The following is a 16,213-nucleotide window of genomic DNA, read 5'->3' as shown; positions in this document are numbered from 1 at the left end:
AAAAAGCATGTAATTTTAAGAAGGATTCAACATTTATTTGATGAAAATTGGTTTTCTAATGGCTGAGATATCCAAAAAAGTGCTAATAATAAAAGGCGACAGGCCCCAACTTTATTAGTATCTCTTTGTTTCACCTTGTTTTTGGATATCTCAGCCATTCCAAAACTGATTTCCATCGAATAAACTTTTGATACCCCTTAGAACTGCATGCTCTTTGACATCTCATAGAGTAGTTTCTGAATATCTCACAAAACGTTAAAAGCTAAATCTTCACCTCGACCAGAACTGTACACACCCTTTAAAGGCAACGTTACTTAGCAACACCTACGCACTTTACTCTTGCTGACAGATAACTTCGGTAATGTTCGTATATCAATGCTTACGGTGAACGGCAGTATCATCAACAGCGTCCTCTACACTACTGGGACTATGCACCCTTAAGACCCGGTAGCACGGGAGATTAATGGATGGCCCGATTCATTCACTGCTTCCTGACATACATTTGAAAAACATGAATAGCACCGGTCAGCGAATATGTGCATCGAAGTATACCCTTACCAATCACAGTCACCTCCGGTCAAGATTCTTTGGATGTTTGCATACAAATGTACTTAAATGCAGATGTCAGTGATAAAGCTGTACACAATTTGTTATGGGATTCTTGAATATATCCAAGCCTGGCCAGCCTTCCCACTCTATAGTGTCCCCACATTACCAGGTCTTTAACCTGCGCAATACTGACTGATACATCACAGGCAATTTTACCTGAGATTCTCAAATTCTGGTGCCTTTAATGTAATGTCTTTGAACACACAGGTGCATATCACTTTCAGACCTAGTCAGGAGTTGAAGCATTAATATCATTGAGGTACTAGCAAGTTCTGAAGAGATCCCCACAGCGCTTTATGAATTGGAGCTTTCATATCCTTTGCAATGCTTTGTCCAGAATGACGCTAATCAAAACATAAATCCCTCATAAGATTTGGCTTTTATTGAATGTTATCAGTTAAGCTGTGCCTAGAAATGTCGATACAAATTTACATATTGATGATGTCAATTGGTATCATTGCCACAGTCGTCATTGTTAGTGTGGGGATCGGGGGCCCCGGTGTCTCTGATTAATAGGACTCGTCAATGGCCCGCATCCCTCATCGCCATGGCGATGGGCTGCCGGAGAAATGGCTCTTGATTATCATCCCCTCCTGTCAATGCGCTTTTGCGGCGCTCTCCGTCTATGATGACACTTGTGTGAATCATCCTTAGTCACGTTGCTGCCATCTTCAGCTCTACTCCTGGACTGTGTGTTTGATGGCTGACAACGGAGGCAGGACAAACACAAATTTTGTTGACAATCCAACGCGCCACATGATGGCAACGCTGCCGACAAGCGACACAAATCTTTTCCTCATCTTTGCAACAATGACAAGAAAGATATACGAAAAGATAGACAGTCATAGATGCTATCTGCACACTGAGAATGCTCTCTCAAAAGAGGGAGGGGGGGTGGTTACAGACTTATCAGGGAATTTATGATTATCATGTGGGAAAGGGCATGGATGGAGATGCATCACAATTACTTAGATGAAACAAGAAGCTGAGGTGACAAGGGAATACATAATATGATTTGAGACCGAATGAGAGACAAGCATGCAATATTTGCTAGACAAGTCAAACCAAGAGGGGGGGGGGGGGGGGATTCAGATGGACATCAATTCAGATGAAATAAGAATGAATCATTGTTTAAAAAACAAAAAACATAAAAACAAACAAAAAACGTCAGTGAGGACTTGGGTTTTTCTAGACAGATGATAATGATTCTCATCATTACTATCATTATCATTATCATTATCTTCACAATTGTCATCACCATCATCATAACTGTTTAAGTCTGAATTACAATGTAGTTATCTTATTATTCCTGTTATGGATTGAAAGCAGATCTATTATAAAATCAAAATGGTAGAAAATTGTAGCAAATAATAACTATGATATGAAATGGATGTGTGTGCTACTGACACAACTACATTCATCATCCTTGGCACACTGTCATCATCCATGGGCGTGCGTTGCCATGATAACCCACTGTGTCAGTTGTTAAGAAATCCTGATTAATCAAAATATGTTAATACCGGCAACAAGCTGATTCTGATCATCATCCTTGTTGATACTATTATCTTCTGTCTCCCTCTTCCTCCTCCTCATTATCATCATCATCAAGGCCATTATTATCATTAGCAGTCTTTTTTTTTTTCCAAACCAGCCATTACTGAAATGTGTACCATACACTGGTTATTGCCCCCATCATCATCATCATCCTTCTCTTCATCATCATCAACATCATCATTTTCACCATCTTCATCTCAATCTTGTGAACATCATGATGTGCACAACTGCCATCTAAACAATCACACCAGTGAGGTAAGACTTTCAACCATTAACTATCATCGTTATTGTCATCATCACCATCATCATCATCACATCATCATCATCCACATCATCATCATCCACATTATCATCATCCACATTATCATTATCGTCATCATCATCATCATCATCACATCATCATCATCCACATCATCCACATCATCATCATCGTCATCATCATCATCATCATCGTCGTCGTCACCATCATTATCATCGTCATCTTCATCATCGTCACCATCATAATCACCATCATCATCATCTTTACCATTTTCATCCATTGCTAAGGTAGCACAACCGGCTTATAACGGGAGTCTCCTTCATCAAACAGGCATGCATAAAGTGCAAGGGAGAGCAAATGGATGACACATTGCGTGGGAGGTACACAGACTCTGGAGGAGGAGGAGGAGGGGGAGGATGACGATCCAGCAAACAGCTTTGGAATATACACACAGCATCATCTGCACTCGAAACCATGACTTCCAGGTAAAAATTTAACACTGGAGTAAAAGAGGGACGGGTTGACCCAAGGAGATGTAGTTCGTCCTCCCACTTCAATGCCATCGAGCAAATAAGGAGAATACATAGAGGAAAATAAGGAGAGACAGAGAGAGATGGATAGAGAGAGAGGTAGAGACGGAGAGTGAGGAAAGAAGAATATGTATGCTAAAGATGAAAAATGGAGAAAAATGAGGAGTGAGAGGGGTGACAATAAGGCCAAGATGGGAGCCACAAGGGGGATAAACGGATGGCGATGATGAAAGTAGGGCTCCATTGCTTGGTAGAAACTGGAGCATGAGAAATTGGGGAAATGGGGTGCAACAGAAACGGGCACACGCCAGAGATGTGGGAGGGAAGAGATGAAGATGGAGGGGGAGAGATGGAGGGAGATGGAGACGGGGTTGGAAGAAGAGGGGGAGAGAGGGGGATGAGGAAGGGAGAGGACCGTCTATGACACCAAAGAGGATGGGGTCAATATTCAAGGAAAGATGGTGGGAAAGTCAATATATATGTTTTTTGCACAACGCCTGGTCAACATACATTCCGGAGAGAGAGAGAGAGGCAATTATAAGGATCATTGATTGTGAGGAGGCAAAAGAATTATCTTTATCATGCTTTTCTAAGAGTGGCTTTTGGAAGGAATACAGAGTCTATAAGCTGCTTTATTTGAAGACAGCATTACACAAACATTTGATACGCTGTAGTAACATTGATAAAGTACTCATGCCAAGTTTTGCTTGGTGACCTGAAATGGAGGAAACATGTGTTTGGTTTTGTTTTTTTTTTTTCAGTCAGGATTGTACATGGTTAATGACAGCCTCATATGGGTGATATCCTACAAATCATCTACTCAGGATGGGAGCAGGAAGGATGGAGGAGTCTAGAGAAGTGGTACCAATAGGGGAGAAATGCATATGGGGTGGAGATGGAGAAGGGACGGGATGGGATGAGATTGGGATAGGGAATGGGTGGGATGGAGGTTAGATGGGGTAGGGATGAGATCGGGCTGTATAAGGTGGGAATGAGATGGGGCAGGGAGGTTTAGGTATGATATGGGGTGGGGAAGGGATAGAATGGGAATTGGGTAGGGATGTGATGAGGAAGGGGATGGCATAGAACAGGGATGGGGTGGGGATGTGATGGGGTGGGATGTGGAAGGGGTGGATGGAGTGGAATGGGAGTGGGGTAGGGATTGAGGTGGGGTAGGGTAGGGAAGGGATAAGATCGGGATAGGGTGGGGATGGGATACATGTAGGGTAGGGATTGGGAGAGATGGTGAAGGGATGGAATGGGAGTAGAATAGGGATGGGTAGAGATGGGAGTGGGGTGGAGATGGATTAGGGATGGGGTAGGTTGGGGATGTGCTTGGGATGGGTGGGGAGGGGATATAATGGGATAGATTGGGGCTAGGGTAGGGATAGAAGGGAAAGGGTGGGGATGGGTTTGGAAAGGGAGTGGCAATGATGTACGGTACTTCTTTGGAAGGATAGGACAGGGACGAGGTAAGGGCAAGGTTAAGGTGGAGCAGGGATAGGATGGTAATGGGATAGGATGAGGATGGGGTAGGGCTATGGAAGGGATAGGCTGGGGCAGGATAGGGGCTGATGTGGATGTGGTATTAATATGACAGTAGAGATAGGATAGAGAAAAGATAGGAATAGGATTAGGATGGGGTATTTGGAGAAGGATGGGGTATGGATGGGGTAGAGATAGATTAAGAATGAGGGGTAGTAAATATGTCGGGGAGAATACTGGAATTGATTTTGGAGCAAGTTGGTGATACGGCTAGGATGATGGTCAAATGTGGGAGACAGGAAGTGGGTGGAGGTGCTGTTCAATTTCCCATGAAGCCCAGAGCGTGAGAACTCGAGGCACTCCAGAAGCACTAGAAAATTTGGTATAAGGCCAGTGACACATATCATAACAAAAACAACAAGGAAAATCAAGATACAGAAAAGGAGGGAGATGTTCTGCTACTTGAGTTCAAACAGACACAGAGATATCAAGTTATGAAGAATAGAAGTGACCATCTTAGGAAATTATTTGTAAGTACATGAAAGGAACAAGGAATGAGAGTGAACATGACAGACATACACACTTTGTTATTAATTATGCCCCATACATGTTGTACATGCACGCAGACAGAAGTAAAGAAAGGCAACGGGACATACCTAGACAGACTGACAAGTGGATAAATAGGAGACAGACAGACAGACAGACAGACAGACAGACAGGCACACACACACACACACACACACACACACACATCTAATGTGAAACAGGACAAGAAGCCAACGAGGAAAGTTACAGTGATGAGGTATAAACCGATATAGACAGAACACTTGCTCCTCGATCTTTTTTCATTGTTTTACCCTTCCAAGGAGTATAAACACACACGCACACTAGCTCAGTTTGACACAGTGACATTGCACTACAAGCTTCAAGAAACATGAATCAAAATGATCAGAGAAACCTTGTTCAGTTGACTTACCCAAATCCACTGGATAGATCTGTGTGTTGACATCTAGAATGAGGTCCATCTTGAAACTTTCACTTTCACAATGCAGCCTCGACACTAGGTAGGAAAAGAAAATTGCACTCTTGTCATTCCACGAGTACCTGTATTTTTATGCACTGATCTCTCGAAAAAGAGGTCAAACATGAATTTTCATTTTGCTTGTGCTTTGTTTTAGATTCAATGAATGCAGCATTTTCCCAGTACCACATTCCCTTTTACAACATCTAAAGGAGACAGGTAAGACCCTATATCTCAAGAGATATACTTTTTTTTTTTGCTCTCGTTGCTGTGGTTATCAAGTTTTTCAACTAGATTTTTAAACAAGGACAGTTTAACGTGTTCATTTTATGAACAGTCTGTGAACATAATAAAACTCAAACAAAAATAACAATGACACCAGGCAAACACACCATGCACACAACCAGTAACAGAGACCTTAACCCATTGAGGATGAGCTCCTTTTGCTTTTAACACACGTTTCCCATTGACACCTGCCCGAGTATACTTGGGACTAGTCTTCAGTGGGTTAAACATCACTGAAATGCTGTTCAAAGGAGGAGTTATCCAAAGAACAGATCATGAAGAAGGACAGTGAAGATACATCAAAAGTGGATTAGTCAACATGAGAGTAAAATCAGGCCTAACCCCAACCCTAACCCTAACCCTAACCCTAATGCTAACCCACAGCACATCATACAGGCAGTGGGTTTTCTGTGGTATAGTGGATAATTAGGCCACGGATTTTAAGCAGAATGTCCTGGATACAAGACCTGTACTATTTGTTCATCATTGGGCAGGATGTTTTAGCAACAATAGGTGTGTTCTGATGACAGGAGTGAGATATGGATCACTATTTCATCCTTGCCTTGCCACTAACACATTTTCCACCAGGGTCAAGAGGGACAGGTATGGCTATAACATCATAATGTCTACAAAATATACAACACAGGACTTACATGAAACCAAAGCCCAAATAAAAATATGGATTGAGTGAAAGCAGCAATATTAGTAGAATACATCAGTGGAAGTTTGAGGAAAATCGGACAATCAATTCAAAAGTTATGCAATGCTTGGAGTCTTGGTGCTGTCATTGCTGGCTTAGGAGACTTCTACACTTCATGACATCATTATGGACAAGAGCATTTATAAAGAAAATATACAGAAATATTCAACATATTTTCTCTTTCTACCATAATGAATGAGCACTTAACTCTATACCTCTCTCAGAAAGCATCAATGGGGAATATTACCTTTAACATGTATATTCCAGTAAGAAGTTGATGGAATGTGTACTTTTCATAAAAAATCAAATTTTGTGGAATTGTCTTTATAAATATTTCCTCTATATTGTTGTCCATAATGTTGTCATGAAGTGTAGTAGTCTCCTTATCCAGAAATGACAGCATATCATTGCTTGTCTATAATTTCCTAAAACTTTCACTGATGTGTTTTGCTAATACTGCTGCTTTCACTCAATCCATTAGGTCTTGGATTCCTTTGAACTTAGAATCTCCCATTTGAGAGTCAAGAAATAATACCATAATGTTTCTCTCTAAATAACATAAATAGAAGACATCTATGTATTCTGAACATTTTGTATTCTGCATGTGTGAAGAGTATTTGAACATTTTGAACCATGTGAGGGCGCCCTACATGGTGAGGACATCTGTGTCAAAATGCCTAGATAGACTGCCCTATTCTGTGACCAACTTGAGGTCTGTTATTACCATCGCACAGTCATAGCTGTTGAAATGATGATAATCATCAATATCAAAGCACACAAAGGAAGAAGACTTTAACCAAGAGATTTATATTAAAGGAAATCCAAACCCAGAGAGAAATGTGGATTGAGTGAAAGCAGCAACATTAGTAGAACTCATTAGTGAAAGTTTGAGGAAAATCGGACAATCCATCTAAAAGTTATGAATTTTTAAAGTTTTGATGTTGGAACCGCTGGATGAGGAGATTACTTAAGTTTATGACATAATGTGTGGACAACAATTATAAAGAAAATATAAAGAAAATTCAACATGCTTTCACTTTCCTAGCATAATGAAAGAGCACTTGACTATTAAACTGCTTTCAGAAAGCAGGGGGAATAACTACTACCCTTAACATACATGTATGTCAGTATCAAATTGATGGAATATATAATTTTCAGGAAAAATGAAATTTTGCGGAATTCCCTATTTTCTTTATATTGTTGTCCACAATGACGTCATAACCTCTAGTAGTCTCCTCATCCTGCGGTTCCTCCACACAAACTTTAAAAATTCATAACTTTTGCATTTACTGTCCAATTTTCCTCAAACTTTCATTAATGTGTTCTACTAATGTTGCTGCTTTCACTCAATCCACATTTCTCTTTGGGTTTGGGTTCCCTTTAAATAAACAGACTGGGAGGATGCTCACTCATCTGACTTGAGATGAGGATGCTATTAATTAAAGTAATCATTCAGTTTACTGTAAAAGTGGTTTCTTTCGCGTACAGATACTTTCGCGGTTTCCATCGGTGCCGACTTTTTCGCATGTGTTTAAATTCGCGGTAGGCAAAATCTGTGAATTCATACAGTCGGCAAAAACTGTTTTATTTTGCACATGAAAACCCCAACTATAATCCAATTATTCTTTTATCTATTAAATAGAAATTGAAATTAAATGCAGGCTTACCTGAAATCCTGTCTCGCGAGTAGCATGCTTGTACCTACATTGCGCGGTATGGCTGTGTGTGTGTTGACCATCAATACACTCAATGCGCAGAATCTTTGTGTGTGTATGTGCGCAATGGCGATTTTGTAACAAGCGGCGAGTTCAAAACATTTCCTTGCGTGGTTAATTTCGCGCGACTTTTCAAAACATTTTCGCGTGATGTTAATTCGTGGTTCAATCTCAAAGCGCGAAAAGCGCGAAAATAAAACCACTGCGAAAGAAACCACTTTTACAGTAACCCGTTGAGGACAGACTCATTTTGCTATGACAAGCTTTTCCCATAGACACTTGCCCGACTATACTGGGGACTCGTCCTCAACAGGTTAAACATCACTTTCACCAAACACACGGCCCTACGATTTTTGTGCAGGACAATGGGATATTTGTGAAGTGATGAAATGTAATTACCAAGAAAACCATCAAAAACATATATGCACAGTAAAATTCTTAAACTCTCTTATTTTACACACAACTTCATTGAAACATCATACCATTCTTTTTGCCTGCTTAATGATTTATTCAACTTCAAAGTCAACTTCATTTTGGAGTGGAATTTTCCACTTTACCCTATTAACGTAATATCAGCATTAAAGATTTTAAAGTTTCAAGAGGCTCGTGTAGGCTTTGTAAATCTATCTATGAAAATACTTGAAAAAAAATAACTCTTCCTGCACACATTTTCCTCATGAATTATATTTTGAAAAAGTAATCATTTGGAATCTAATTCCTCAAAGACAAACACTTTAAAGTGATATCAATCTTCACATTAAAAAAAAAAAAAAAAACTTTGTGCAACTCAATCTCATAATTATGTCTTCATGTCCTAACAACTTGGATAGTTTTCGCGCTATGATTTTCAAGGAAATGTTTTGATACACCATCTCAGTTACACTCACTAAGCAAGACCAAGTACTTTCGGTCTATAAGCAGACAAAGCATTTTAGACCAGAACAAAATCTAGTGGAAATTCCCCTTTAGCATTTTTACTTTCACTAGCATAAAGGGTGGCCTGAAGTGCTAATGGGTGATTTGACATGCAAATTTCCTTTTTATCTGCATTAGTGGAGATATTTTCATCTTAAAGCTGTAGCCAAGTGTCGGCAACACCAACAACAGCAACAGCAAAATAAAAAAAAAGAATATTTCAGAAAACTGGCCGATATTTGATTTTAAAGGAGAATATACCAAATCCCACATCAATTATGCTTCATAATAATGTGTGCTACATAAATTTGAAGATGATGATAGGCCCAAGAATTATTTGCATGGGTATGAATGATTGTGGCTGAAATCACCATACTGTAAAACACGATATTTTCGTGGCATGAAATTTTAACAAATTGTATCTGATGGCCTTTTTTGCGGCATGAAATTTTGCGAGTTGCCTCTAGCTTTCAATGCGTATATAGTGTAGACAAGAACTTTCACATGCATTTGAATTTCGCGAATCTTGGCTCTCGTGAAATTCGCAAAATTAGAATGCACGCGAACATTCCTCACTTTACAGTATCTGATGGCTTAAATCCTGGTTTTCAAGCATTCTTCTTGTCTAACTTTTATACATGTATGCATACAATGTTATAGTCACAGTTTGCATGATGGTGGCCCAAAGTTTACAACGTAAGGTTTTTGTTTCTTATGGTCTCCTAAAAAATGTACAACAGCTTCCAAGGTGCCACTTCCAATGGGCACAATCTTTTTTGAGTATGAAAACCTGACCATTCTTTCTTAATTTGTAATAAGCACATCAGAGCTCCAAGGCCATTGCTACAAGGTAACTTCAACTATTTGATATGAGGGATGTAATGATTTTAATTTCTTTCATTTCAATTCTTTGCATAATAGAAAAACTGCTAAAGATCTAAAAGCAAGGTAGAGAGAGACTTTAAAGATATCATTACCATCTCATCTCAACTCTTGTGTGTGCTTTGAGTGGTGATTGGCACTGAAAACCCCATAGCATTGTACACACTGTACAAAAGGGCTTTTTACACTTGTAAATTTTTGCTTAGCCCCGGACCAACGGTGGGGTTAAAGGGGGGGGGGGGGGGGGGGGCCTTGGCCCCACCGTTGGTACGGGACTATCCTTAGCCCACTTTCTGTTTACACTCGTTTTTGCCAAAGTGGGCTAGCCCCACCGATAGTACAGTACTATCTGGCCCTGCAAAATAGCAGGGGTTAGCACCGCAATTGCGGTGCCAAGCAAGTGAGTGTAAACAGAACGAAAAAATAATCGTGGGCTAAGCGACGGAGACGAAGTCCGACCCTCACTGACCAATCAGAAACGAGGTAATCAAGTGCTGCCGGTGCGTGCGTGTACGTGTACATGCACAGCGTAATTATGAATATTCATGTGGTTTGGAAAGTCCGGGGCTAAAAAATACGAGTGTAAAAATGTAAGTTTTCTCCTTAGCCCCGGACAAGAGATAGTACGGGACTAATTGGCGAGTGTAAAAAGCTGAAAAAATTGGTACGGGACTAACGATAGTCCTGGGTCAGAGAAAGTCCGGGGTTAAGAAACACAAGTGTAAAAAGCCCTAAAGTCCCTGGCACAGAAATGGTTCAGCTTGCATTCATGAGATTGCCTTGTGTCTTGTTCTCTGCTTTTCTTCGTCTTCTTTTTCTCTAGGACAATGTGCCTCATCCAGTCATGAAGATTGTTGCGGACATCACCCGGTTTTTGTGTGTTTGATCACTTTAACCACTCAACTACGACAGTCCCCTTTTTGCTGTTTTGTCACAAAAAATGAAACTTTTGTGTGCCACTTAATTCACAATTTTATGGAGCTGCTTATTCAGTTTTACCAAGGAGGTTTGAGAAATGGAGTTCCAACTGAATGTAAACATTCAAACTGCTGTCAGTTTTCTTTTGACGTACAAAAGAATTCCACAGGTGCATTTGTGACTTTGATGATTGGGGTTCGATGCCGCCGTCTTTCCGAGCAAAGAGATGATTCATATGGAACGTGAACATAATGTCGCCTATATTTTGTTTGTTTTTGTATTAAAGGAAATTAAATTTCAGCTAATGATAAGGCATATGAAAAAGAAAGTAAATCCTGTCCAGGATTATGTCAAAAAGTGTAAATCTGAGCCGTACGTTGTGAAAATATTTGAACCGCACCCTTACTGAAAAGTCAATTTTATCATCTTTCTGATCACTTCCGACAAATGAAACTGATATGGTACAATCTTCAAGTGTATAGTTCTCTATATTTATTTATATGTTAGATTAGTGTAAAAACATGTTTAGTTGGGTAATTTTTATTTTTATTTCATCAATTTTTGTGGAATTTTTATTCCCACATCCCTGTGTCCGTACCTTTATGTACCGCTCATGTTTCATAAGAAGGGACAGCGAAAAGTAATTACCATCAAAAAGACATATCTTCCAATGAAAGCGACGAGTCATGATGCAATGCCACATGAATCAATTGTCTTCCTATCTGTGGGTAGCTTGAGTTTAGCACATACTTCAATTATTTCTTAGTGGCGGCATCAAACATGGGATCAAAGGGAATAACATTATTGTTACTCCATGCATCTCATGAACCTCCTTGGTTTTACCCTATCCAAGTCAACTTAACTGGAATAGACCGGATTTCATCTTTCATAACTAAAAATGGTATCCTAAGGCTGTAACTGTGTCACCGCTTGTCGATTGATCTTCTTCAGTTTTGAGTATGAAATATCACCAACTCCACATTTTCTAAAGATGGACATTTTCTGCACGGCTTTCTTAAAACACATCTCCATGGAAAAGGAAGTTATTTCTGGGTCAGTTCCAGACAAATTTGATAATATTGTGTGCAAGATGAGAGAACAGCATGATACAAGCCGTGCCAATGAGATGGTTCAAGAAAGCTTGGACTGCATAACCCTAAAGTCAGCCAAAACACTGACTTTCACACTGGCTATAACGTTTCTATCATTCCTCCTAATTTACTGAAACTTTCACGAGTGACCTTGTGGAGAAATGTTGACATTCAAAACATCCTTTTCTTTGAGGAAAAATCTCTTTAAAAATCATTCCAGCAAAAACAATTCACTGCATTCCTCTAATCCAAAAGGAAACAAGCCATTTGCTTTGCAAAGATGCAGGGTACTACAGTATCTTCAAATGGTAGATTCATGTTTTGATCTGATCATTTAACATTTTTTTTTTTGGGGGGGGGGGGGAGTGGGGCATGAACCTTGAAAGACATGTGTATTACACATCTTTCTATGTGTAGATTTAAGAATTAAAACATCGTTACGATACAGTGACTGTAGAAATAATTTTCCAAGTTTCAGCAACCAGGAGGGAACTGGAGGAAACCATGCGAGAATCTCATACTTGTGTTTCCGAAACACCCTCCCAAACTCATTCACAGCTGCGTTGTCCATTTCCTACCCCAGCAGAATGCAGACGAGTGTGGCTCACGGCTTATAGTGGTTTTAAAAGTGTTCATGGGCATGTTGGCTGCCATGAACATGATATGGATCCGTGGCTTGTAATGATGGTGCTCTGCAATAGAGGGCCAACATATCTCTGCTGGCATTGTTACAAATGTGAGACTTAGCAGGTTAAATGCTAGTGCAGAGCTTTACCTGTGTACGCGAGAAAGACAGGCAAAGGGGAATTAATAACGAGTATCAACTTTTAAAATTTGGTCACCCTTGTATATGTCTGCTTATTTGAGTATGAAGGTAACTACATTCTTCTCATCAGCATGGAACAAGAAGGGTGTAATAATGCTGTGTGGAATCCATGAAGTTTTATGACTTTCTGCTTCTTGTGTAATTTTCTGTTCGGTTGAATACTGCACTAAAGCCCTGCTCACCAAAGATTCAAGTAAAGCATTGGATGGACTGGGAACCCTGATATTTCTAATTCAGTGTGGTCCATTAGAGGTTAAAGCATGTTGCTGCAACATCCTCAAATTCTTGTGCACCATCCTCCAAAGCCAGCAACATGTATGCTACACAACATGCTCAAGAACTTGCAACCTGCTCAAAATAAAATGTGGCATGTTAAAAACAGGCGCACAACTTGTGAAACATCAAATTAACTACCTGGTAATTAGAAAATTTGTGCGCAAAACATGAGATCAAACATCAAACATACGAAGCACAAGAGAAATAAGCCGCGAAATATTGTGCACACATTGTGCTCGTGACGCCTGCTCCACGCACATACAATTTCCGCAATATTTTCACATTCAGAGCTTGCAACATGCTCAAATTTCAAGTTGTGGACCACCCTGTAACTGATCATGAAATTACACCGCAAAAGGGCGATATCCAAGTGAGAGAGAGACAGAGAGAGGGAACAGATGCAGAAGTAGTATGGCAGTTTATCGAAAGACCAGCCAGGCTTTGAAATGCTCATTTTACAGATCATCCTAGCACCTAGAAAACACCAGAAATATGAACATGACACAAATCATGGCTTCTTTGTGTCGCCACGGATATGATTTCAGTCATCTCTTAATAGACACGTACTCGAGCACGCCTGCCCCTTTAAACTCCTTTACGGCTCGAGAGGAAACCGACGCTACAATGTCCTCGCCGCATGTGACCCTACTCTTGGTTCTAAACCCATTCACCACTTCCTGGTTTCATTTTTGCAGATAAATGACTCCACGTACGCCTTGAAGCGTCGCTGGCTTAGATTTTGCAGGTGCTGTACGCAGGCCACATGGTTTTGACATACTTTTTTTTTTGCAAACATTGCATATTACATGAAGAAAATATCAATCTAACAGAAATAGATGTGTTTGTAATACTACATACAGTGTAGTTATTTTTCATTACGGTCTCTCTAATGATAGAATAGCGGCATTACTAGTTGATGACATTACAACCAGATCAGAGCACACGATGGTACACTCACGATACAATAAATCAAAACCAAGTTGTTGAATGATAGGACAATGAAAATCTGAATTTATCGCTTTCATATATTTTCACTGCTAGAAGCAGTACAGCTGTACCACTTGTTTATTGCGGACAATGCATGCAAAATACAGAAATGGCTGGCTTGTTCAGGTTTAAATCTTTATGAACTACTGCATTATATATATATGTTCACATTGGGGCAAAGTTTCAGATCTGCAGCATCAGGGAAAGCACAGAACACACATCATCTCTCACATTTAACTAATGTAGTGCTCAGAGAAGCTTGTAGTACATTTAACATTGATTGATGGATGCATATTGGATCATGTTCAACTGTTCATGTGCTGTTGTGTAAACCCTCTATATGCCAATTCATTCTGAGACAGCAATGTAGTCATGCTTTGGGAAAACGTTCTCTTTTTCAAATCTATGCAAGTTTTATAGATTTTTGATACCTGGACATGATGTAATAAACAAAGATGTAGAGAACAAAAAAATACCACGCTTTGCTTTGATATGAATTGTATGACAAGTACTTGTACTTGTACTTCAGATACAGCATCTATGGCAATCATGGCCTGTCACATTTGCCCATCCCATCCCCCCACGTTGTCTCACACGCATCCCATTTTGTCCACGATGGCCTGCAATGTGATTGCTGCGGCCGGCGGGAAACACGGTGTAAACGTAGCCGAAATGAAGCACTCGAGAACCTCCTGGGCACGAGGTGAATCCTGTTCTAACAATGGGGAGCTAATTGTACAGGAAATCATTAATTTCTGTGTCAAGACAATTAATGCTGATGTCAGTCCTTGGGAGGTAATTAATTTACAGAGACTGCCAAATGCCAGCAAAACTTGTCAACTTTCTTTTTTCTTTTCTGGGGCACGGGTATTGTGAGGGAAGATGAGGGATGGGCTCGGGAAAAATTGTTTGATACTTTCCTTAAAGAGGAAATCCACCTCCAAATCATGACATGAAATCATGACATGAAATCATGAACTTGCTCATTTGAATATTCACAAGAACTGGTCAAGAAATATTTTCTGAAATAATTTGAAATTTCAAAATGTCATATCTTCCTTATTTCTTTTTCACTTTCTGTAATTTCCATATCATTTCGTAGAGAATATTTTTCTCTTTCTTTTGAAGTTCATTTATTTTTTGGGTGGACTTCTTCTTTAAGACAGCAGGGAGTTTTCTCCTTTAAAGGACAAGTTCACCTTCATATACTGTACATGTGGATCGCATGAATGCAGCAATTTTAGTAGAACACATCAGTGAAAGTTTGGGGAAAATCCCACAATCTGTTCAACCATCTTAACCATCTGTTCTCATCCAGCCATGACTGAGCAGAAACTTCAAAAATTCATAACTTTTGAACGGATTGTCTGATTTTCCTCAAACTCTCATTGAATTGTTCTACTGATATTACTGCATCCACTCAACCCACATGTCTATGAAGGTGAACTTGTCCTTTAAAGACCTAGCCAGCATAGGAATACCTTGCAGCGGGAAGGTTGAATGCCCGACAAAAATATTTTCCAGAATTCCTGTAAAAAATTGTGCAGAGCTTTTAATCACTCTTCTCTATACTAGGTACACACAAAGCCGCAGAATCTTGACTAGAGTCGAATGTTACCAACGAGCTTACACTTCGATGCACACATTCGGCGAATCTACCCATGCAGGCCTGCACTAGTCATAGTTTTCTATTGTACTGTACCTTGGTGGGTATAGCGAAAGAAGATGAATTTAATCACGGGCCAACCTCAGCTCCCTGTGTACGCTACTGGGTCTTTAACAAAAACTATTAGCAGTGTAATTTGCTTCTCCTACTGACCGAACTTCATTGATTTACTAGCCACTACCAGTCTATTTCATTCACCTACTACTCCTTTAAAAACTTTCAAAACTAGTTGGTTGTTGATGTCTTACTTTACTTGAATTCATCCAGCATCATATTGCTCAGGCACTACTGTAGTGTAGAATTACTGGCATAATTTATGAACATGAGCTGTACCATTGGCGAGACAAAATATTCTCACGTACACAGTAAAAATATGCTAATACCATGCCCCATATCTGTATGAAATTATACACAGTTATAGCACAACCACACAAGCAAGTCATGTTCATTTTTTTTTTTTAATGTTAGCACTAAGTAGTCTTCAAAACTATACC

At 39.8% G+C, this 16,213-nt stretch overlaps 1 protein-coding gene across 1 annotated transcript in view; it reads right to left on the bottom strand.

The window, feature by feature from the left end:
• The window catches only part of LOC139738325 (DNA-directed RNA polymerases I, II, and III subunit RPABC3-like), an 86,627-nt gene that overhangs the window by 39,515 nt on the left and 30,899 nt on the right, over positions 1 to 16,213 (bottom strand). The window contains exon 2 of the mRNA XM_071648964.1: positions 5,414 to 5,497. Coding sequence (XP_071505065.1) covers positions 5,414 to 5,497 — 84 coding nt within the window. The remainder of the gene's footprint in view (positions 1 to 5,413; positions 5,498 to 16,213) is intronic.

This window comes from Diadema antillarum, unplaced genomic scaffold, assembly GCF_040938485.1.
Source record: "Diadema antillarum isolate AM-2024a unplaced genomic scaffold, OU_Dant_1.0 seq00000735_RagTag, whole genome shotgun sequence".
NCBI lineage: Eukaryota > Metazoa > Echinodermata > Echinoidea > Diadematoida > Diadematidae > Diadema > Diadema antillarum.
This window is presented reverse-complemented; position numbering and strand designations above follow the sequence as displayed.